Source organism: Urocitellus parryii, chromosome 1 (genome assembly GCF_045843805.1).
Source record: "Urocitellus parryii isolate mUroPar1 chromosome 1, mUroPar1.hap1, whole genome shotgun sequence".
In the NCBI taxonomy this organism is placed as follows: domain Eukaryota; kingdom Metazoa; phylum Chordata; class Mammalia; order Rodentia; family Sciuridae; genus Urocitellus; species Urocitellus parryii.
This window is the reverse complement of record NC_135531.1, coordinates 215,278,188-215,300,891: the sequence shown is the minus strand read 5'-3', so window position 1 is coordinate 215,300,891 and position 22,704 is coordinate 215,278,188. Positions and strand designations below refer to the sequence as shown.

The 22,704-nt window shown below is 34.7% G+C and overlaps 1 protein-coding gene across 1 annotated transcript in view; it reads right to left on the bottom strand.

Moving 5' to 3' along the window:
- The window catches only part of Psmd14 (proteasome 26S subunit, non-ATPase 14), a 107,912-nt gene that overhangs the window by 40,851 nt on the left and 44,357 nt on the right, over positions 1–22,704 (bottom strand). The window contains exons 4-5 of the mRNA XM_026393087.2: positions 2,282–2,353; positions 1,931–2,050 (exon numbers count right to left, since the gene is read on the bottom strand). Of these exons, the coding sequence (XP_026248872.1) occupies positions 1,931–2,050; positions 2,282–2,353 (192 nt within the window). The remainder of the gene's footprint in view (positions 1–1,930; positions 2,051–2,281; positions 2,354–22,704) is intronic.

Sequence of the window (22,704 nt, the reverse complement as noted above, 5' to 3'; positions counted from 1 at the left end):
CTATTTCTATGTATATATTTATCAAAAATGCCAAATAATTTAACCAGCTATGATTTTTGGTTATACCTATGGAGGCAAACATATTTCCTAATGTCATCCTCTGATAACTGATAAAGACTACAAATATTCAGTTATTATAATAGAAAATTATTTTTTCAATAATTTACTGCCCCAATAAAAGCAATTAAAAAAAACTTCCCACTGGACCCAAGCCTGTTAAAATGTTGTATTTTTCTAATTTAACCAAAACAAGATTTTAGCACATGAAAGAATAAAGAGGGCTCATATTATCTAGTTGATTGCCATTATAACTCCCACAAGTTGTCTTCTAACATCTGGAATCTAAGCACCTCTGCCCCAAAGATAACAGTAATGGAATTCCAACAAAGAGTGCATCCTTTGAAAACAATCTGATGTGTTTTTGTTTTTTTTAAACAGTTTAAAAGGAGACAATGAAAAAGGGGAAGGTGAGGGAGAGGGAAAAGAGGAGTGGGAAAAGGAAAAGGTGGAGAGGAAAGGACCAGGAGGAATATGCAATAGAGACATATCTCTTTATGAGAAAGTTTGCTGACTCTTGGGCCAGAAGAAAAATTTTCTAATTCTACTACATTATGCAAATATGGGGATCAAAATATTCTATTTTATACTGTCATATAAAAATTTACATGGAAATGATTATATTAAAACCTAAGAACCATTTACTATAATAGGTATCTACATAATGACAAAAATAATTTTATTCTGTGTTTCATATATCTAACATGAAAAAGATAGATAGTTACAAGTAATAATAATCTGTGGTTTAAATCTAAATATTTAGTTAATATGTAGTGTTCCTCTAAGTCAAAATGAACAAAAACAAATACAATGGATGTCTAGATGGACAAAATTCAAAAATTAGCGTATTTCAACAAATTACTCTGAAGAAAATGTTGTATATTTTTCTATTATTTTCTATTATATTAGATATATATTGCACTCTGTGGTAAATATTCTATTTAAAATGTTTGTTGTATACCTAATGCATCACTTAAAAATAATTTGTTCTCTAGTATGTACCTTATCAAAGCAAACTCAGTAAAAATCTTCAAATAGAGCAAACAGCTTTATGACAAAATTTTTTAAAGTAGATATTTTACAAGGCTCAATAAGAGAAGTGTTGCAGAACAGAGAAAAAACTCCATCAGAAAAATAAACTTTTTAAAGCAAATAGGTGAGAAGAATACATGTGTTATTTTTTGGAAGGTAAATAGAATGGTTATGGAATGTCTATTTTTAAATCTAAATGCACATGTTATCTACATTAAGTCTAATGCATTAAAAAAAGTAAAATAACAAAAAAACTTTACAAAGATTGACATTTTAATAAAGAGGCAGAGTAAGCAACTTTCAAAACTCATATAGAGTGTGGTTCATATAAACAAATTATCACACCTAAATAAAAAGAACTAAGATCCTCTATAGTTTTTTGGTTTTGGTTTTTTACTAATTTTTACTAATATTTTTAACAGGAAAATCTTAAAAGCCATTCATTACCATATATAAAAAGTAAAAATAAGGGCATGTTTTAAGACCATGTAAACAAGATATGAGGACTAGTTAATATACAGAATCTAAAATCTATTGAAATAAGTGTTCAAACTAATCAAACTAGAATCATGCTTTTAGTTAGTTGCTAACTTTTAAGTCCAATATGGTTTGCTAATTAAAGATGAAGGAACAAGTAAAGGGATTTTAGCATTACCACCATCCAGTTTGGAGACCTATAAGAATTCATGATGCATTCAAAGATAAATGACATATAATCTAGAAACATTAATATTATGATATTTTTTTTCTCATTGGAAAGACAAAACAAAATGATGAAAGTTATTTTGCACAGGAAAAGAAAAAAGATTTTCTTGCAGCAGGCAACCATAAAAGTACTCACTGTTCCTGATTGTGGCATAGCAAACACATCAATCACTCTGACTGTGTAATCATCAACAAATTCTCCAAGCATTAGACCCATAACTTCCATTGGAACTCCAGCACGGCCATGTTTTAACATCTGTAATTAGGAAGATATGTGGACACAAAATGTATTCAAGACTTTTGGTCTCTTTTTGTTTGTTTTTTTAAATAATCTAATTTTTCTTCAGTGGAATTAAAAATCTATTTTATAGATGTGCCTAAAATAATACGTAAGTCTGAGGGGATAAAGATGGCAAATATACCAAAGTAGAAGATAGAGTAAAATCAACAGAGGTTTTTAATGCAAATAACTCCATTCACAACTTACTTTTAACAGAGCCAGGGAAGAGATATAGACTTGTTCTGCTGTGTCCACTGCAGGAGCATCTGTAGGAGGCCCCTAGAAACAAGTACATCAAGTATTATACACAGAGCATAGGAGTGGAAATTAAGTTACATGTCATATAAATTTGATTGTTTTAAGAGAAAAACATGTCAAACATCTTTTCATTCAGTACCAATGCAAATACTCATGTTTATAACAAATTCAAATCTTAAGAAAATACAAAAGTTAGCACTTAGACAAGTTTCCAATGACCTTAAAGCTTCTATCTTTCAGCAATGCTAACCTATTCATGGTACAAAATAACATTTCCTATTGAAACGTGAATATAAAATGCTGTTAGACTAGCATGATTAACTGAAGGACCCAGAGAAACAACAAATCCTCTGAGCTTGTTGATTTTTAGCTAAAGATAGCACACAGATTAGGGATACAGAATTGTTTTGCTGATTCACAGATATATAGTGGGAGGGAAAGGGAAAGACTTCTAATCCCTAGGTGAAATAGCTGTGAACAACATACTCTGCACTTCACCTAATGAAGCTGCTCCCCTCTCTTCCCACAACAACAAATTTAACACAGTTGTCTCAGGCATGAACAAACTGGTTAAGTTATGAAAATATCTCCAAAATCCTGACTACTACTTTTAAAACAAATATTATTAATCTTATTACAGACTATGGAAGATACCAAGTTTCTCTGGAAAAATCTTATTCATGAAAAGAAACAAATTTCTTTTTACTCTAACTTTCAGGAACACAAAGCAACTTATAGTCCTTACCTTCAAGATGCCTACTATCTTACAATCTTATGTGATTCTTCCCACAATTAATAGACACTTTAAAAACTTCTTGCTTTTTCAGTGTTGGGTAGGCTGGGAAATGAGATGTGATTTGTAACTGCCAGGTCCTGCTTTACTTAAAAGTTCTCACCTTGACACCAACTTTACTACAAATTACAAAATAAACATGTAGCTATTCAAGTTGTAACTCAATGATCTCTCTTTTACTTACTGAAATTTAACAATTGCTTTACTCTTTACAGTCCACACTTACAGGTCTATATGTATTTCTTCTATTTATATGCTAAATTCTGTGATATGTTTTGTTTAAAAGCTCATAATAATTACTAAAACCATTAAGTATAAAAGGTTCTAGAGTAAGTTTTCTCTAAATACAAGAATGTTCAGTAAAGTGGTAAAAAAAAAGTCAAGCCCCACAAATTTGTATTTTGATAATAAATGCCAGACAATAAAGTTTTAAAATGACAAAACTTTTCATTTATCATCGAATGCAGCTTTTTATGGGGGAGTGGGGTGCTGGGGATTTAACCCAGAGGTGATTTATCACTAAGCAATTGCTGAGGCTGTCCTCGAACATGATCCTCTGGCTTCAGCCTCCCAAATTGCTGGGATTACAATGTGCACTACCATGCCTGGTTCTACTGCAGCTTTACTGCTTATCTTTTAAACAGATAAGAATCTGTTTTAGGATGAAAACTTGGAGGCAAGCTGAGGTTCTAGGAGGTCAAAACATTGGCTGAAGTAATAATTTCAGTGATATAATCTTATTCATTTAAATAAGACAGGAAAAATTAAGCAAGATAGATGTAATGAGAGGTTTGGGAAAACAATACTATAAGGTTAGGATGATGAACACTATATTCATAACATTATTTCCTGATCTGGAGCAAATTTTAAAATTGCAATGTGGAAGGCCAGGTGCAACAGTGCACATCTGTAATCCCAGTAGCTCAGGAGGCTTAGGCAGGAGGCCTGCAAGTTCAAAGACAGCCTCAGCAACTTGGTGAGGCCCTAAGCAACTTAGTGAGACCCCCGTCTCAAAATTAAAAAATAAAGAAGTCTAGGAACGTGGCTCAGTGGTTAAGTGCTCCTAGGTTCAATCCTGGTATTCTGCTGCCCCCCCCCCAAAAAAAAGCATATGGAAAACAAAGTCACACTGGTATCTTGACTATAGATATTAATAGTCTTTTCTCAATTTGTCAGAAAATATTTAGGAAAAAGAGAGGATTAAAACATCACATCATCACCAAAATGTGTTACTGACAGAATCCAGAAACTATTACTGCCAAAAATGAAGGAAGAAAACTTGTTTTGTACATTCTAAATAATCAGTTCCTAGCAAAGTGCCTGGCACATAGTAAAAACTCAGTAAGTATTTGTTGGGAGGGAGGGAGGGAAGGAGGGAGGGAATCAATTAAGATAGCATCAGCCAATGGAACAGAAAAGAAAAATTGCTACCAGTTATTTGTGAGAAAGGAAGCAAGCCACATGCAAGTAAGTTATCTTAGCATCTCTCTCACAATATATTTTCTTCTAGTTCAGAATCTTACTAACAGAGAACCATGTACCAAGTGAAAACCATGCAATTGTTTCTTTTAATATATGCTGTTTGAGACAGCAGTCAGTGGTATTTTCTGTTGACCCTCTCACATTTTCAACCTTCTTACTGTTTTATTCTGTTTCTTGATCTAGCAGGCAGACTACATTTCCCAGACAAAACCTAGCAAGAAGTAAAGAAGGGTATGCAGCAGTGAAATGCACTGAGAGGTAGTGTGTGTCTACGGGACAGATACTAAGGATCTTGATAGCAGTGAATATATGAGGCTATTGTTATTTACATGTTTACCTGTTTGGGATAGCACAGAGATCATGTAGGAAAAAAAAAATTATATGGTTTTTTTGAAAACCATAATCTGGAAACTGAGCTCAGAAAGGTATGTGAGAACTTGTACAAATACATATCAACGGTGACCTAAAAGCCCTGAAGATGAAGGGGGAAAAAAAATTGTAGCTACAATTATGTCCATTATTTGTGACAAACCCAACTAGAGAATGCCATTCTGACTATTCAAAGAGATACCCCAAAATAGGAAACACCGATGAAATTTTGGAAAACTGCTTAGTGTACATAGAATATAAGAAAGAAGGTCTCTCTTCTCTTTCTTCCATACTGGTGATTGAACCCAAGACCTCACGCAGGTCAAGCAAGCCCCCTACCACTGAGCTACATCCCCAGCCCTTTAAAATACATTTCTTTGAGACAGGATCTAAGTTGCCCAGGCTGGTCTCAAACTTGTGATTCTCTGCCTCAGCCTTCCAAGCAGCTGGGATTACAGGAATGCATCACCTTGCCCAGCTAAGGTTTCATTTTTATGAAATCTAAAGTTAGAGGATAGAAAAGATAAAAAATAATTAAAGATTAAGATTATACTAGGAGAGGGCTGGGGATGTGGCTCAAGCAGTAGCGTGCTTGCCTGGCATGCGTGTGGCCCAGGTTCGATCCTCAGCACCACATACAAACAAAGATGTGTCCGCCGAAAACTAGAAAATAAATATTAAAAAATTCTCTCTCTCTTTAAAAAAAAAAAAGATTATACTGGGAAAAACACGGGTAAAATAACATGACAAGTTTAATTCAGAGATATAGAATAAAAAATTCTCTTTTACAAAGAGAGGGGACAACAGAGCTGTAAGTGTTGATTTGACTAATTTAGGAACATAGATTTAAAAGTCTTTTAAACAACTTTAACATAACCACTATAAAAATTAACACACTAGAAAAATAAAGAATAAAAGGAAGGAAGGAAGAAGGGAGGGAGGGAAGGAGGGAAACACAACCCTGCCCAGTCAAACAACTGTAGGAAAGCAAGACAGGAGAAAAATGATAAGATCAAATATACTGGTTATGAAAAAAATATAAATGGATTAAAGTCCCCTGTTAAAAGATAAAAGCATCTCAAAATGAATTTAAAATGGAAATTTGTGTATTTGTGAGCAAGATTTGTCAATGAGCTATAGGATGAATATCTCTTCTCTAAAATGCTTGGGATCAGAAGTGTTTCAGATTTTAGTGTTTTTCAAAATTTGGGATATTTGCATAGACTTTACCAGTTAAACATGCCTATTTTAAAGATCTAAAACGTGTAAAGTTCCAAAATCTGAAACTTTTTGAACACTCAAACATTCTGGATTTGAATCCAAGCATTCTGGATTTTGATTAGGGATGTTCACTCTATGTGTGTATTTCTTGTGTAAAAGAAACAATGGCCACTATGGTTCACTCCTCTTACATTTCTTCGGTGATGTATTACACCAATATTTCCCAGTATTAAATCATCTTTATATTTCAGGGATTAAATTATTTAAATTTTATGTAATAGCTTTTACTTATGGTTTTCATTTTTCTGTTCAAAAGGGAGACTGGTCTGGCCATTTTTCTGCTAAATTTATCTGTCTCTTTAATACTCAAAATAGTTCACTATTAAAACATTTGGGTTGGGGATGTGGCTCAGTGGTAGAGTGTTTGCCTAGCATGAATAAGGCCCTGAGTTCAATCCCTAGCACCACCAAAAAGAAAAACCCCCAAACAAAAAACTTTTGGCTTTGAGGCTTCTTTTGGAGCTAATTACTATAACTTTTTCAGTGACATTGATGAATTCAGTTTATCTCTATCGAAATGGAATGAACTACTATACAGCTGCAGAAATTTCCATTTCATTCAGATTTCAAAGCTATCACCATAAAATTGAACATATTTTATTCTCATATTTTATTGTTTAATACTGGAAACATTTAAAACTAAATTTTTTTTCTTTCTATCATTTTACTACAAACCCACATGCATTAGAGAGTTACATTTTTTAAAAAATCAAGTCATAACAAAAACTATGCTAAATATACAAGAAAATGTCTATTTGATCTCAGGGTAAAGAAACACAAACCCAGTGTTCAAACAAATAAAAGAATGTACATTTGACAACAATCTAAAATTTCTTAACACGGAATGAAAAAGCATAGTAAAACAAATACCCTCTAAAAAATAGCTATACCATTTATTATAAATCAATAAATTATATATTAAAATATATTTTTATATTTTATATTATATAGTATATTAAAAAATACTAAAATCTTAATGGGAAACATGGACAAAGAATATAAAGGGACTAATTATATAAGAAATATATGATAAAATAAATACAAAAAAATGGGGCTGGGGTTGTGGCTCAGCGGTAGAGTGCTTGCCTTGGGTTCCGATCCTCAGCACCACATAAAAATAAATAAGTGAAATAAAGGTATAGTGTCCAATTATAACTAAAAAATGAATATTAAAATAAATAAATACAGAAAAATGTACAACCTCCCTAGCTGACCTTCTTTAAAGAAATACCAATCAACACATTAAAACACTGTGTTTTCTTCCTACCAAACAAACTTTACCATAACCCTATTCTGGGGAGGGTACAATAAAAGAGACACTCGGCACTGTTTGTAGGAATGTGAATTGGCAACTGAACAAATGTAAACAAAAACCTTACAACTATACAAACTTTGTGACCTACTTTTTCACTCTTAGAAATTATTTGAGTAAATCAGCAGAGATGTTTGCAGTAACCAAACTGTTCATGACACTTTTTTTAATAATAAAAATAAACCAATGAACTTAACCTATAATTAAAGAGTATTGTCAAAAACCCCCTTCCCTCCAAAGGCCCTAATGATCTGATAGACATTATAAACTTAAGTTAACCAAGTACCCTAATCTGCTGCTATATTTTAACATACAGTCTTGAAAGAATTGTTTGCTAAACTAAAAGAAAGAGGCAAGGTTGTAGGAAAAAAGAAAACCTGCATAATGTTGGGAGTAAGTTGGTACAGCCAATATTAAAAAAAGTATATAAGTACTTCAAACGAACAAAAGGAAGGGAAGGGGGATAGGAATAGGAAAGACAGTAGAATAAATCTAACATAATTTTCCTGTGCACACATATGAAAATATCTAAGTTAATCCCACCATCATATCTACCCACAAGAATGTGATTCTAATTAGAATAAGATATATACCATGCTTGTGTAATTGTATTGAAATGGATTTACTGTCATATAGAACTAAGAAGAATCAATAAAATAAAATAAAGTAAAATAAGGAACTATCACATAACCTAGCAATTCCTCTTCTGGACATAATAGCTAGAAGAAATGAAATCAGCACCATGAAAAGTTATCTGCACTCCCATGTTCACTGCAGCACTATTCACAATACCAAGATATGGAAACAACACACCTGTCTGCTGACAGATCAGTGAATAAACAAAGTATGATATTTATGCACACTGGAGTATTACTCAATCATAAAAAGAAAGAAATATTATCATTTGAAACAACATGTATAAAATTTGAGGATATTACACTACGTGAAATAAGTAATAGAGAGAAAGACATGATCTCACTTATAAGTGGACTCCAAAATAATGAACTCATAAAAACAGAGCTGAATGGTGGTTACTAGAGGTAGGAGGTGAGGAAAAAGGAAGATCTTCAAGTACAAACTTTCAGTTATGAGTAAGTTCAGGTGAGATGACACATGCAAATTAATCTGATTGTGGTAACCATTTCACAAATATGTATGCGTGAACTCATTACACTGTATCCTCTAAGATCATACAATTTTGTTTGTTAATTATACATCAATAAAGCTGGGTGAACAAAAAAGAAAGCTAAGAAAAAGGAGTGTGGCTACCAAATACATTCACACTGCTGCAGATTTCCAGGAGTGATAGGGTGTGAGCGCACCAGGGATTGAACCCAAGGGAACTTAAAAACTAAGCTACATCCACAGCCCCTTTTATTTTTTATTTTGAGAGAAGGTCTCACTAAGTTGCTAAGGCTGGCTTTGAACTTGTGATCTTCCTGCCTCAATCTCTCCAGCTACTGGGATTACAGGCTTGTGCCACTGCATCTAGCTTCTATCCTTTCTCAGTGGCTTAAGAAGGGAGGAATTAACCCATAAAACAACCAGTTAGGCTTTAAATGATTACTAATGCAAAGTATTTTAGTGACCCAGGAGGCAGCCTTTGTTGGTCAGTTCTGGACTCTAAGTAAAGGATTCCACTTTTCCAGGGTCCTTCACTTTCAGAGTTACCCCAAACAGGAACATGACTTAAAAGTCATGATATCTAAGAAATGTTCAAAAGAACTTGATGAAGTTTGGAAAAGACCCAAGGTACAGAACAGCTCTCTTTAATTACCTGAAAAGTTATCAGAAGATGTTTAAACCAATAGTTCTCAAAATACAGTCCCTGAACCAGTCCTATCAGTATCATCTGGGTGCCACAGTCTGGCTGGGCACAATTCAGGAGCCACTTGTCAAAAGAAACGAACTTTATTTTTAGAACCACACACGACAAACAAAACAGCTCCTCAGGAAAAACCTTCAGAGCCCAACTGCCACCACCGGCTTCCCACAAGCCTCTCCACCTCCCCCACTCCTCCTGCTCTTGAGGCCGATTGGCTGGGTCATGTGGGCGGAGCCAAAAGTCCCCCAATGAGCAGCTCCATGGTCTGAAAGGGCAGGGAAACAGCCCAATGAGCATCACCGCAGAGGAGCCAATCATCAGCTGGCAGCTGGAAGTTTGCTGGCACCCCTTCGGCTGTGGCTCTCAACATCTCCCCCTTTATGTTTAAACAACAAGCATGTGGCTTAGGGACTGTGACTGCCTTAGGTTGTCCAATAGTACATATAGTCCTTACCCGTTATCGGATGAGCTGACCTCAAGGCGTCAGCCTCCTGTCTTAGGTTGGTACCACTGCAATTGGATCTTACCCGTCACTGACTACCGGTCCAGTATACAGCCACACCTGTGGATAGGTCTTTGTACCAGCGGGGCGGTGAGGTTCTTTGCCTCACCTCTGTTGGCCCCCAAATTTTAGCTGAACGACCATGACAAGCAGAAGGGAGGAAGATACACCAAGCCAATTGACGGCTCCTTTTGGAAAAATTGTACCACCGATGACATCATCAGCAAAAATACCCCAACACTACCACAAGTCACTGCACCAGATAGTTCACAATGCATACAGGTGAGTTCACAATGCATACAAGTGATACATATCCGGGCAAGTTCTGCAAGCAGTTCAGTGATGGCTATTGCAGAAGCTGTAGATTGGTTTTATCTTTGTCTTCACCAGCACTGGGTCAGGACCTTTCCATTGTCCTGTTAGAATATCCTTAATTGTTTAAACAGAGAGGGGGGGATGTTGAGAGCCACAGCCTAAGGGGTCCCAGCAAACTTCCAGCTGCCAGCTGATGATTGGCTCACAGTGGCCCCAGCAACTTCTAGCTGCCAACTGATTGGCTCCTCTGTGGTGATGCTCATTGGGCTGTTTCCCTGCCCTTTCAGACCATGGAGCTGCTCATTGGGGGACTTTTTGGCTCCGCCCACACGACCCAGCCAATCGGCCTCAAGAGCAGGAGGAGTGGGGGAGGTGGAGAGGCTTGTGGGAAGCTGGTGGTGGCAGTTGGGCTCTGAAGGTTTTTCCTGAGGAGCTGTTTTGTTTGTCGTGTGTGGTTCTAAAAATAAAGTTCGTTTCTTTTGACAAGTGGCTCCTGAATTGTGCCCAGCCAGACTGCGGCATCTGGGAACTTGTTAACAATCAGAAATTGTGGATCACAGTCCACAGATATCAGGATTTTAAAGAAGCTCACCTACTACTGAGTCTGATGCTTGAAGTTTGAGAAGCACTGAGTTAGACTATATAGTATGTAGAACTATGGACTAATGGAAAGAAGCAGCAGGACAGTAGACTAGGAAACATCTTACATTGATCCAAGTTATCCAAAGAAAACTTAACGTTAATGAGTTTTCTGTAGTGGATGTTAATAAACACAGTTGTTTAGATTAGTAAAAATGTCAAAGGAAACATTTTTTGACTGATTAAATCAGATTATATTTTTCAGGTTCCCTCCTATCTTCCTATCAACTATCCTATTGTCTCCGAAGGAAGACATCTCAAATTCCATGTCTTCAAAAATCAAGCTCACCACGTTTCTCCACAAACCAACACGCTCAGTTTATTCTAATCTATCTCAACTCCTTCAAACTAAGATACCTAAGCAAAATTTCTGTGGTCTCTTCTTCAGTTTGTACTTTTAATATATTGCCAAGTTTTATCAATTCTTTACTATTTTGCAGTGGCAAAGAGTTTTAAAAATACTCATTTTTAAGAAGGGAGTTGCAAGAAAACATTACATAAGGAGTTCACTCCTAGTCAAGGAAGTTTGGAGTATACTGTGTATTCATCCACCTGATTCTCAAATATATGTTGTATGCTAGGATAGTAAAGGAAATAAGTAAAATCCTGGGCTAGGAAAAAAAAAAAATCTGTTTATCTTTGTTTAACCTAAAGTTTTCTAAATTGGTACATGGGTCACATAGTACTATCAAAAAACCTGGAGTTTCTGTTTCAGGCTCTGAAAAAATATATCATTTTTTTCAAATGTGTGAAGAGGCTACAAATAACAGTTAAGTAATTGCTTTAGCTGTGTGGTTAAACGAAGGCTTCAAGAAGCTTGTAAGGAAGTCAAAATACACATCGGCATAGATTCAAGGCTAAAAAGTATCACAACCAGGACTAAAATATAATTTCTGATTTCTAACAACATTATACCATCCCACTTCAGATGCCCAAATCTACTTTTATTTTGAGAGCTTAGTTCCTTTCCATTGTTTATAATTTTAGAGTCCTCCACCACCTGTAACCATTTCCTATTAAGGAAAATGGGAAGAAAACCTGGGATGTCCTTCCTTTTCAAAAGCAGTTAACATGCCCACTGAGAAAAGGGGAACACATACATAAGGATCCCCCTATGTTTTCTAAAATCTAGAGAGCACAGTGGGCTATCAGAACAAAATACAGTTCTTGGTGTACTTATAACAGGGAATATATGCTAACATGAAAGCAACAACAACAAAATCTTTTTATTAAAATCTACCATGGGAAATTTAAGTCACATAAAACATTAGTAATTTTTTAAAAAAATATCAGCATATAAATGATAGATTAAAAAAGCCAGAATAGTTTTCAAAACTATCCAAGATTTAAATCATGGTTATAAAGTCATAGTTATAAAACCATCATCACTTAAAATTATTTGAGAATTGATTAATCCTATTCTAAAGAACTGAATAATTAAGATACTAATTCATGATAGAAGCAGAGGTCTCAAATATGAAGATTTTTTTCCAAGATACTTCATGTACTAAATGGCTATCCCCTAGGCAAAGAAAAAATACTGAGGTAGAGATCTATTTCAAAAATTAAATAACTTTAAAAAATATATGGGTCACAGGATTCAGTGAGGACCATAGGAGTGGTCAGGATGATGAGGGGATAATGGCCACAGAAAGTATATTGGGATTAGCAACCCAGAGGAACAGACACAGATAATGAACAGACACAGATAATAATATAGCCCTCACCTATAGAAAGTTCCTAAAACCCTTTAACTTTTCTTGCTCTAATGTTTCATATTTCCAGTCCTACGACTTTACTGAGAAACCAAAGATTCCACAAGTAGGAAAGACACAACTGTTTTCTCAAATTAACTATTGTTAGGCTATGTTTATATTCAACTAAAATAAACATGTGATCACAAATAAGGGCAAGTTATAATATCCCCCCATTATAGGATTTTTAAAAAAATCCTAAACAAATGAAGAGAATGTAAACCACTTTCATCATCTTTCATTTAAGAACTTACTATGTTTAAGAAATTAAGCTAAAGGCTGAATAAATTGAGGGCAAAGAAAGAAAAAACCTGTATTATGTTACAAATCAAATGAAAATCTAGCTCCCAAACACTGTTTGGCTTAGGCTATTAATATAAAAAATAGTAATGGAAAGTCTTCTTTCTGGTGCTTCATCAACAGCATAGCTATAAAATTATCAGCTTCTATAGTGTGTGAACTATTCAAGTTAACTCTGCTGACCTTGTAACAACTATTTCACCACCACAATAAACAAGAATCAGAAAGGCACATTTTTGGAGATTGAACATGATATAAGTTAAATGTCAATGTCCTTTAATAATAATTATTACAGCAACTAAAGGCACAAGTATTAAGTTAAGAGGTACTTAACTAAAATAAATAAATATAAACTGAACTAGTCTATATTTTATACAATGCCACTATGAAATAAAAACACATATCACCAAGGACAGGCAAGTAAAATAAGAAGCACTTGACTGTTCTCCAGCTTTATAGTCTACTGTTAAGAGACTATTAAAAAAACTGAGATATGACTTACAGTTATAGATTGCTGTAAAAACTATGAAACTGCGGTGTGCAGTGGTGCATGTCTATGATCTCAGAGGCTAAGAAGGCTGAGAATCATGAGAATCACAAGTTCAAAGCCAGCCTCAGCAATTTAGCAAGGCCCTAAGCAACTTAGCAAGACCCTGTCTCAAAAATAAAAACATAAAAAGGGCTAGGGATGTGGCTCAGTAGCTAAGCATCTCTGAGTTCAATCCCTGGTACTAAAACAAAAACAAACAAAACAAAATTATGATACTAAAATACACATAGCCCTCACAAAAACCAGAAACTTAAAAATTACTTTTGCTGTGCACATCCTTAACACTCAATTCCTATAAGCAACTCTGAAATAATGGATTTTTTAAAATAAGTTTGTTTTGGGGTGGGGAAAAATTCATACTTTTAAAAGAAATGTGTACATCAGCTACCTACACAAATGAAAGGTGCATAGCTAAGCCACAAGCACAGGCTGTGTGACCAGTCTTTATTCACACAAGGAAATCAAACTAACCAGTCACAAGAAACCTACTATGGACCGCACAAAGGTATGAAACTTACCTATGTACAATGAGTTTTTAACTGCTACATTGCATAAAACAGAAATTACCATCCAGGTCCAAGAATTTAAAATGTTGTTAAATTAAATGAGACAATTTTGTTGTTTTGTTTTTCTTTCCCCACTTAGAAGGTTAAAATCTGATCCAGCATAAAAAGCTGTGATTTTTACTTGGGCAGCCCTTGTTGAGTAAGTGCTAAAAAAAAAAAAAAAAAAAAAAAAAAGCCAACCAGCAAGCATTTGCCATTACAACCGCATAAAAACTAACGCCTCAAAGTGTTACCTACTCAGGCCTTTTAACAAATTTGTTAGCACTATTAGTTATATTACTCCACCTTTCTCTTAGTGTGAACTGGTATCAATTATTTAGACAATTTTATTATGTTATTAAAATACCTGATGATTAAACACGAACCTAAGTGTCACTTAAGATAAATGTAAAGTATCATCACTGGATTGCAACACTCCCCAAATACTAAAAATATAGTTATCTCAGGAAATGACAATGAATATTTCAAAATTTGTAAATAAAGTTGTTCTAGTATTAAAATATTACATAGGATTTAATTTTATCATGGCTGTTGAAAAGTGCCTATTTGGTTTTGCACCTTAGAATTATTTTTAAGTCTATTAAAATGTGTTTTTAACAAAGAGAAAACAACATAAAACCTAAATATATAATATTTTGAGCTGTTGGCAGAAAAAAATTTATGGTATCCAGTATAATCTTTAATAACATCTATCATAAAATTAAAATATTTAAATGAAATACCACCTTCAGTTTCCTCAGCTAAAAACCCCTCAAAAACAAAGACTGAACACAAAATAAGTGAATCCAAACATACATATAACTACTACTGTACTGTTTATTTCTTACCCAGCAAGGTAAGAAACAACCTTTTAATACTTTAATTTTTCGAGTATTAAACAACTAGTGTGAAAAACAAGCTGCATGTAAACTATTTCTACTGCCTGAGCTTCAATGACTAGCTGAGGCAACCTGTTATAGGAGGTGTTAATTGGCAATAGGAGTACAAGTCAGAAGCATGTTCCCCATCGTCCTAACCCAGCAAGGCTAGGTCATTAAAGTGGAAATGAATTCTTTCATGTTGACTTAACCCTTTCGGTGCATGATTTCAGCTGTTTTCTCTCAATTAATTAAAAAAAAAAAAAAAACTTGTTACTTTTAAGAATTTAAAAAAAAATGCCCCCTCTCCCCCAAAAGTCCTTTGGCTGACAGTTCCAATGACTTATTTAGAAGAAAGAACACAGCAAGTTAATTGCAATGCAATACTGCAACTCTCTCTTCCGAAAACATAAAAACTAATTGTATTTGCTTCTTTTAACACTGTAAAGAAGATCTAAAGTATAGTGTTTAGAAATAGCTCAGAATCCTTTAGTCATATAGAATTTTGATTTACATTTATGTGTGAGGATCCAACAACTGCACCTATAATCATCTTAACCCTGGGATTTAGTACTAGTAATATATTCCCATAGCATCCCTATAAGAATTCCCAATATAAAAATGTTTTGAAATGTATGAGTTAATACACCTTTCTAATTACGTTTCATTATTCTGATAAGGTGCATAGTCACAGCATATCCTAATGACTGGTTGCCAAAAAAGCCAAAATTCCTTTTATGGCATGATCTCAGGTTTCCAGATGGCACATTAATTCTTAAAAGAAAAAAAAAAAAAAGACAAAAAGAAGGAAAGAAAATAAGAAGGGAAATGTCAAAATAATGATGCACTGCTTTTCAAATGCCACATTTATCAATACTAATATCCCATGTATTTTAATCATTACAAGAATTTAAAATAAAACTCAATTATATAAACAATATTCTAAACATTACAATTAAAATTAATACATATGCTGCATCTTTCATCTGAATAATCTTGAAAAGTATTAACTTTAATAAAAATCCACAATATCAGAGTTAAGAACTAAAAATCTGAAAACCTATTACACCTAAAACTATACTTGTGATAAGCAATCAATAATTACCAACATGATAGTAGAGACATAATTTCACCCATTGTTGAAATTTAACTGAGCTCCTGAGTAACTATGACCAACAATATGCTTATTTATTAGAAACTTGATCAGTAAGGGACAAAATAATAATGGGAATTATACTATATTACGACACTATACTGTCACTGTCCCTTTACCTACCTCCTTTCAAGTCCTCCAATTATTTGATAAACTCAGTTGCTGCCTCTCTGAGAACTTTCCCTAGTCAGATTGAACTCCTCTAATACAGCAAACCTAAATGGCTGCCCTAGAGCCAATGGTTTTTGAGAATATAAAAATTTCAGTGGGACACAGGCAGTGGGGTGGTGAGATGATTTAATAGAAAGGATAAGGGGGGAAATGATACCATTACCTGGTTATAAGGAGACCTAATAAAAATAACATAAAGGTCGGTGGCCTAGTACACCACACCCAACTGTGACATTCTTTCCCTTTAAGACCACCCTTAATACTTACTTTGAAACAATTTTCACCTACTTAAAAATGTGTGTATATGTGTGAGGGGGGGGGTGCAGAGAGAGAGAGAGAGAGAGAGAGAGAGAGAAAGAAAGAAATATGCCATGAGGACCAATCACTCTAAACATCTATGAAATCTCTCACCAGAACAGTGATTCCATTCTGAGTAACTATCACTCTCCTCCACTATGACAGCAAAGGAGAAAGTGTAATATTTGACTACTTTTGTTTTAAAGGATTTTTTACAGAAAATCTGTTGAAACCTCAGAAAATAGAAGATAACTATAAACATTTAGCAGTGGCAAAAACATACTATCTTTTATAACTGAAATAGGGGACCACAATCTAGCAGAAACTTGAATGTACTACAATAGAATATTAAGGTATCAAAATCGTTCCCTAATAGACATTACAACTACTCTAGTTCTTTAGTCACAAATGTTTTTCCCCCACTTTAAAACTACTATTCAAATATAGTACTATTTATTTAAGTATTTCAATTATAAAACATGTAAAATATATTCTGCCACAAATGAACTGGGTTATTTTGGGGCACGTCCATAATTCATAATTCATTATTAATTAGCTCATCTTCTAAATTATTCTGTGCAAAGCCGTGAATCGAATGCTACACTCACTGATACATACATACAGAGACAGTATTCAAAATTTATTTATTCATTCAACAATCACAGACTTAAAAACCCAGTGCTGGGAATGTATCTCAGTGGGAGAGTGCTAGCCTCCCATGCACAAGCCCCTGAGTTCCATCCCGAGTACTGCAAACAAAAACAAATACAAACAAACAAAAAAAAGCCCATATGCCATGTATTGGCTATATAAAGAATAGAAGGGATAAGGGGGGAAATGATACCATAAAGGTAGGCAGTTTTCTGCCCTTAAAAGTTTAACAATATAGAAGGTAGGCAAGAAACAGGAAAACTATAACTGCAACACATCAGATAAAGTACAAAAATAGAGGCATATATAAAGCACAGAATTCACTACAGTCTATTTAATATAATCTCTCTTTGTGCTAAGAATTGAAGAATATGAAGGTCTTTTCCAAGCAAAAGTCAGGGGAGAGCTCTGCCCTGGTTCTCATGGTATAGGTTAATTGTTATTTGCTTAAGAATAAGCAAATGACAATCAACCTATACATTATCATTCAGAGATTTCCAGGTGATAAAGCAAAGAATTAATAAATTTCCATGGGTGCTTTTTTGAAGATGTGACTTTAAAAAAAAAAAAAAAAGGTCACCTTTAAAAGTACAATTTTTAATCAAAAGTTCAAAGCCAGCCTCAGCAACTTAACAAGGCCCTAAGCAACTCAACGAGACTCTGTCTCTAAATAATATATAAGAAAAGGCTGGGGATATGGTTAATGGTTGAGTGCCCCTGAGTTCAATCCTTGGACCAAAAAAGAAAAAAGTAGACCTCTTAAAAAAGATAGTAAGGGTGGGGCTGGAGTTGTGGCTCAATGGTAGAATGCTTGCCTCATACGTATGAGGCACTGCATTCGATTCCCAGCACCACATACAAATAAGCAAATAAAATAAAGGCCCATCAACAACTAAAAAAATTTTTAAAAAAAGATAGTAAGGGTAAGTAGACCTTACCTAGACTTCTGTATTTATAAAAAAACATCCAGCACTTAAGAATATAAATCAGGGGCTGGGATTGTGGCTCAGCGGTGGAGCGCTCGCCTAGCAGGGACGGGACCCAGGTTCGATCCTCAGAACCACATAAAAATAAAGGCATTGTGTTAATTAAAAAATATATATATATATATAAATCAAACATTCTGGAGTTCTCTGATATGCCTGAAAGAAATAGAGTCACAAGATAATACTTGAGGGATAAGATGGTATGTCTTTCTACACAAAATGTCAGTCTGTAACATAATGCAATAACATTATTGTGACATTATATCATAACCTTGAATTAGGATCATATAGTTCCCAGAACAAAATATTCTTTCAATAAATAATATTTATAAAAAGCTGATTATCAGACAAGGGCACCACTGGAAGAATGGACAGAGTTCTATGCTAGGATTAGTTGGATCAATGATCAAAGGAGCTGAAGGTTAAGTGGATGCCACTGTGATCAGCTGTTAGATCCAAAAGCAGTCATAAAAGCCAGGCCCTAGAGGTGCTAATATGAATACTAATAATCTTGCCTGTTTGTGTTAATCTTGCTGTATATTTTCCAAATATGTTATATTTATATTTTTCTTTATTTTTCAAATGTTATTTATATCTCATTTAATGAAAGAAGAGGAAGATAAAGTAACAATAGATAAAAAGAGAACATTAAACAGATAAGGGGAATTCAAAGTATTGGGTCAATGTGGACATTGGTATCAGAAAAAAAATTAAAAAGATGGCAAATATTTGTAAGACATTATGATATGTACTAAGTACATGATGAACCAATCAGATGTAGTTCCAGTCCTTAAATGTAGTACAGGACACAGACAAACCACAGTAAATGGAAAAATAAATATAAAACTTGGGTTTAGTACCAACAGGAACAAAAATAAGCCTCATGGATTTAATAAAAGTAAGGTACAACTTTGCAAATGGACACTCCAGAAAACAAATAAGTAAGGAATAGCTAAAATGGTGGTTCTTGACCCTGTATATATCTCAGAATTGAATGGAAAACTTTAAAAATTCTTATATCTGGGCCCACTCAGATTTAACTGCTCTAGAATGAGGCTCAGGCTTTTTTTTTTTTTTTAAAGTTCCCCAAGTGATTCTAAGGTAGACTTATATTTATTGTGAGGTTAATGAAATAACTGGAATGAGTTCACCAAACTAAGCTGCTTGAAATTTCAGAGGTCCATAGCCAACTGTCAAACACATCAAATTCTAAATTACTATGGAGTTTTATTTTAACTCAGTGAGATGGAGAGGTTTACAAAATGTAATAGAAATATAAAGTAGGGATAGATTAGTCAAATCTGAAGACATATGGTAATGCCTGTGTGTGTGTGTGTTTGTGTTACTAGAGATTAAACTTAGAGGTGTTCTACCTCTGAGCTACATCCCCAGCTCTTTGTATTTTTACTGTGGAACAGGGTTTCACTAGATTACCCCAAAGTGGCCTCAAACTTAGAATCCCCTTGCTTCAGTCTCCCAAGTAACTGGGATTGCAGATATGCCCCACTATGTTGGGCCATATGATAATTCTTGCTATTTACAAATTACTTCTGGTCCTTCTCTCAGGCACATAATAGGACTGCATTTCCCTGACCTCTTAAAGCCAGGTGTGAATATGTGACTTGCTTTAGCCAATGAAATAGAAGATTTCACTCTGTCATTTCCAGTGAAAGCTTTCCAAGAGACATTGTTGAGTAATAGTGTTCTGTTAGCTTAAGTCCTAGAGTTACCATAGAACAAAGCATGAGTAAAGGAAAACTTTGTATTTTTAAGCCACTGAAATTTTAAGGGTTGTTCCTAAAACATCACTGAGCCCTATAGTAAAGGAAGAAGAAAAGAAGCATTTAAGGAGTCTGGAAGGAAAGTTAGTGGTACAATTATTAAACAAACAATAGAGGCAAAGGGCATTTATTTAAAATATACAAAATCCTGCAATGGATGAGCGGAATGCCACTGCATGGGACACATCACGAATTACAAATACAGTAGTATAATACAGCTAGTTTTGGATTAAAGAGGTTGGAGCAGGAGATAAAACTGGAGAGAAATCATGAAGGATTTCTCTAAAATCTAAACAGAAAATCAACTCACAAGAAGGCCAAAGGGGCCATTCTGTGAAGACACACTAATCCTTGACTTTCTTTCTGCTCTAGTGTAACTAATGATAAGCCTGTTCTCACCTTAGAGATGGCACTCTTCCACACATCATTTTAGAAAACTCCCAAATGATTCTGATCACACAGTTTTTATCATGGGGCTCTCCTTCCCCCATTCCTTTGAGAATCACTATACTTTGACCTGAAGACTGTAATTTTTATTTAACAGGAAAGCTTACTGAGGACTTATTATGGTTGTTTAAATAAATGAGTAAAATAATAAATACCAGTTCCAGGGGTGGTGGTGCATACCTATAATTCCAGCAGCTCAGGAGGCTGAGGCAAGAGGATTTTGAGTTCAAAGCCAACTTCAGCAACTTAGTGAGGCTCTAAGCAATTCAGCTAGACTGCCCCCGCCCCCAAATTTAAAAATGAACTGGGGATGTGAATCAGTGGTTAAGTGCCCTGGTTTGAAAAAAAATAAAAAAATTCAGTACTACATTTTGGAAAGGACTCCAGCATTCTGATGGTAGAAAGATTTATTAAGGGAGACTGGCAACAGGTGGATACAGATGAGATTATGTAAAGGCTAAATTAAGAAGAGGCAAAGAGAAGTAGCACACTTAAAACAGTTTTAGGAAGCAAATGCTTCCTAAAATTAGGTGAGGGAAATGCACAAGTATAATATGGTTGCAGATTTTGCCTTGTCCATAAATCCTGATACCATTAAACAAGACAGACATTTCCTGTCAGGCCATATCCAAAATTTCCAAAATCTGATTATTTCTTTACTACACTTGCAATACAACACTCTGGTGATTAATTATAAACATTTATGTGAATATGAAATCCATTTATATCTCATTTTAAATAATTTTGTTGTTACTTCTATTGGAAATTGTATGAGATTTCACTTCCTATTACCTTGATTAATCAAGACCCAACATTACTAAGTTCAAAGATAAATTAACATAGCTGTTAACATTACCTAGTCTGCAAATGGCTGGTTAGGCCCTCCTAAAGAGGATACCCCCCTCCCCCCAAAAAAGTATAACAGTAATTTACTAAAAATTAAACACTGTAAACATCTAGTCTTACTGGGACTAGTTTATTTCCTTCTTGGTATAAATTACTGAAGCTTTATAACTAGATAAAAATACATGATACTGAGTTAAATTTGTATTTAAGATAAATCAATATTTTTAATAAGTACATTTCATGCAACATTTGAAATAGATCTGTATTAAAAATTATTTATTGTTTATTTGAAATCTGTTACGGTTTAGGTATGAAGTGTCCCCCAAAAGCTCATGTATAAGACAATGCAAGAAAGTATGTAGGTGAAATGACTGGGTTATAGGCTTTAAAAAAATCAGTCTATTAATCCACTATAATGGATTAAATGGATGGTAAATGTAGGCAAGTAGGGAGTGAATGGAGAAAATAGATCACTGGTGGCTTGTCTTTGGGGTTTATATTTTGTCCCTAGACAGCAGAACTCTGTGCTTCTTAACTGCTGTGACCTGAGCTGCTTTCCTCCACCATGTCTTTCTGCCTCATCTTAGGCCCAGAGCTGTGGAGTTGGCCATTTATAGAGTTGGCCATAAACTATGGGCCAAATAAACTTTTCTTCCTCTAATTGTTCTTGTCAGGTCTTTTGGTCATAGTGACAAAAAAAAAAAAAAAAAAAACGATTAAAACAAAACTCAAATTTACCTAGGCATCTAGTATTTTTATTTGCTAAATCTAGCATTCTTGTCTACAAATAACTACAAGTCCTTTCTGTCCTAAAACCCTTTTCACAGTTTAATTGGTCTGAGCAGCTTAAGCCAGAGGCAACTTTGTATTACTGTATATACCAACACCTTTCTCAAATCTCTTACCACCTCCTTGTCTTTAAATAAACAATACCTTCAAGACTAAAGCACCCTCACCAAATGGAAGCCCACAGTTCCCTTCTATGAAAAGAACAAAAACTAAATTTACATCTTAATAATATAGATATATTTTCATTCTTGTTGTAAATCAGCATCTACTTTGAAAACCTCTCCAAACGCTAAAATAATCATTCACTAACTGACAAATATATGTTTTACTTTAGGCAGGAAAAAATTCAACATTCATAGCACACAGTGCATACTGCTCTGCTGGTCTTTCCATCCCCCAAGCAACATTATTTTGTGAGAGGCCATCCTCCCACGTTATCCAAGTTACTTCCCTGGCTGGGTAAGAGGTGCTTAGACACAACTGTGTCAGAGCCTTTCCCCACCCTTTTCCAGGTCCGAGGGCTTGTCCATGCAGAGGCATGTCTGGCCCCTGACCTTGGGATGCTGCCCCCCTTAACCTTCATTGGATGGGATTTTCCCTGGAATTTTTTTATTCCCCAATAAAAGCCCACTCCCTGACGTGTTCTCTCTCTCACGCTAGTCTCTTCTATAAACCTCGCCACCGCATTAGGTGGCTGGAGGCAGGA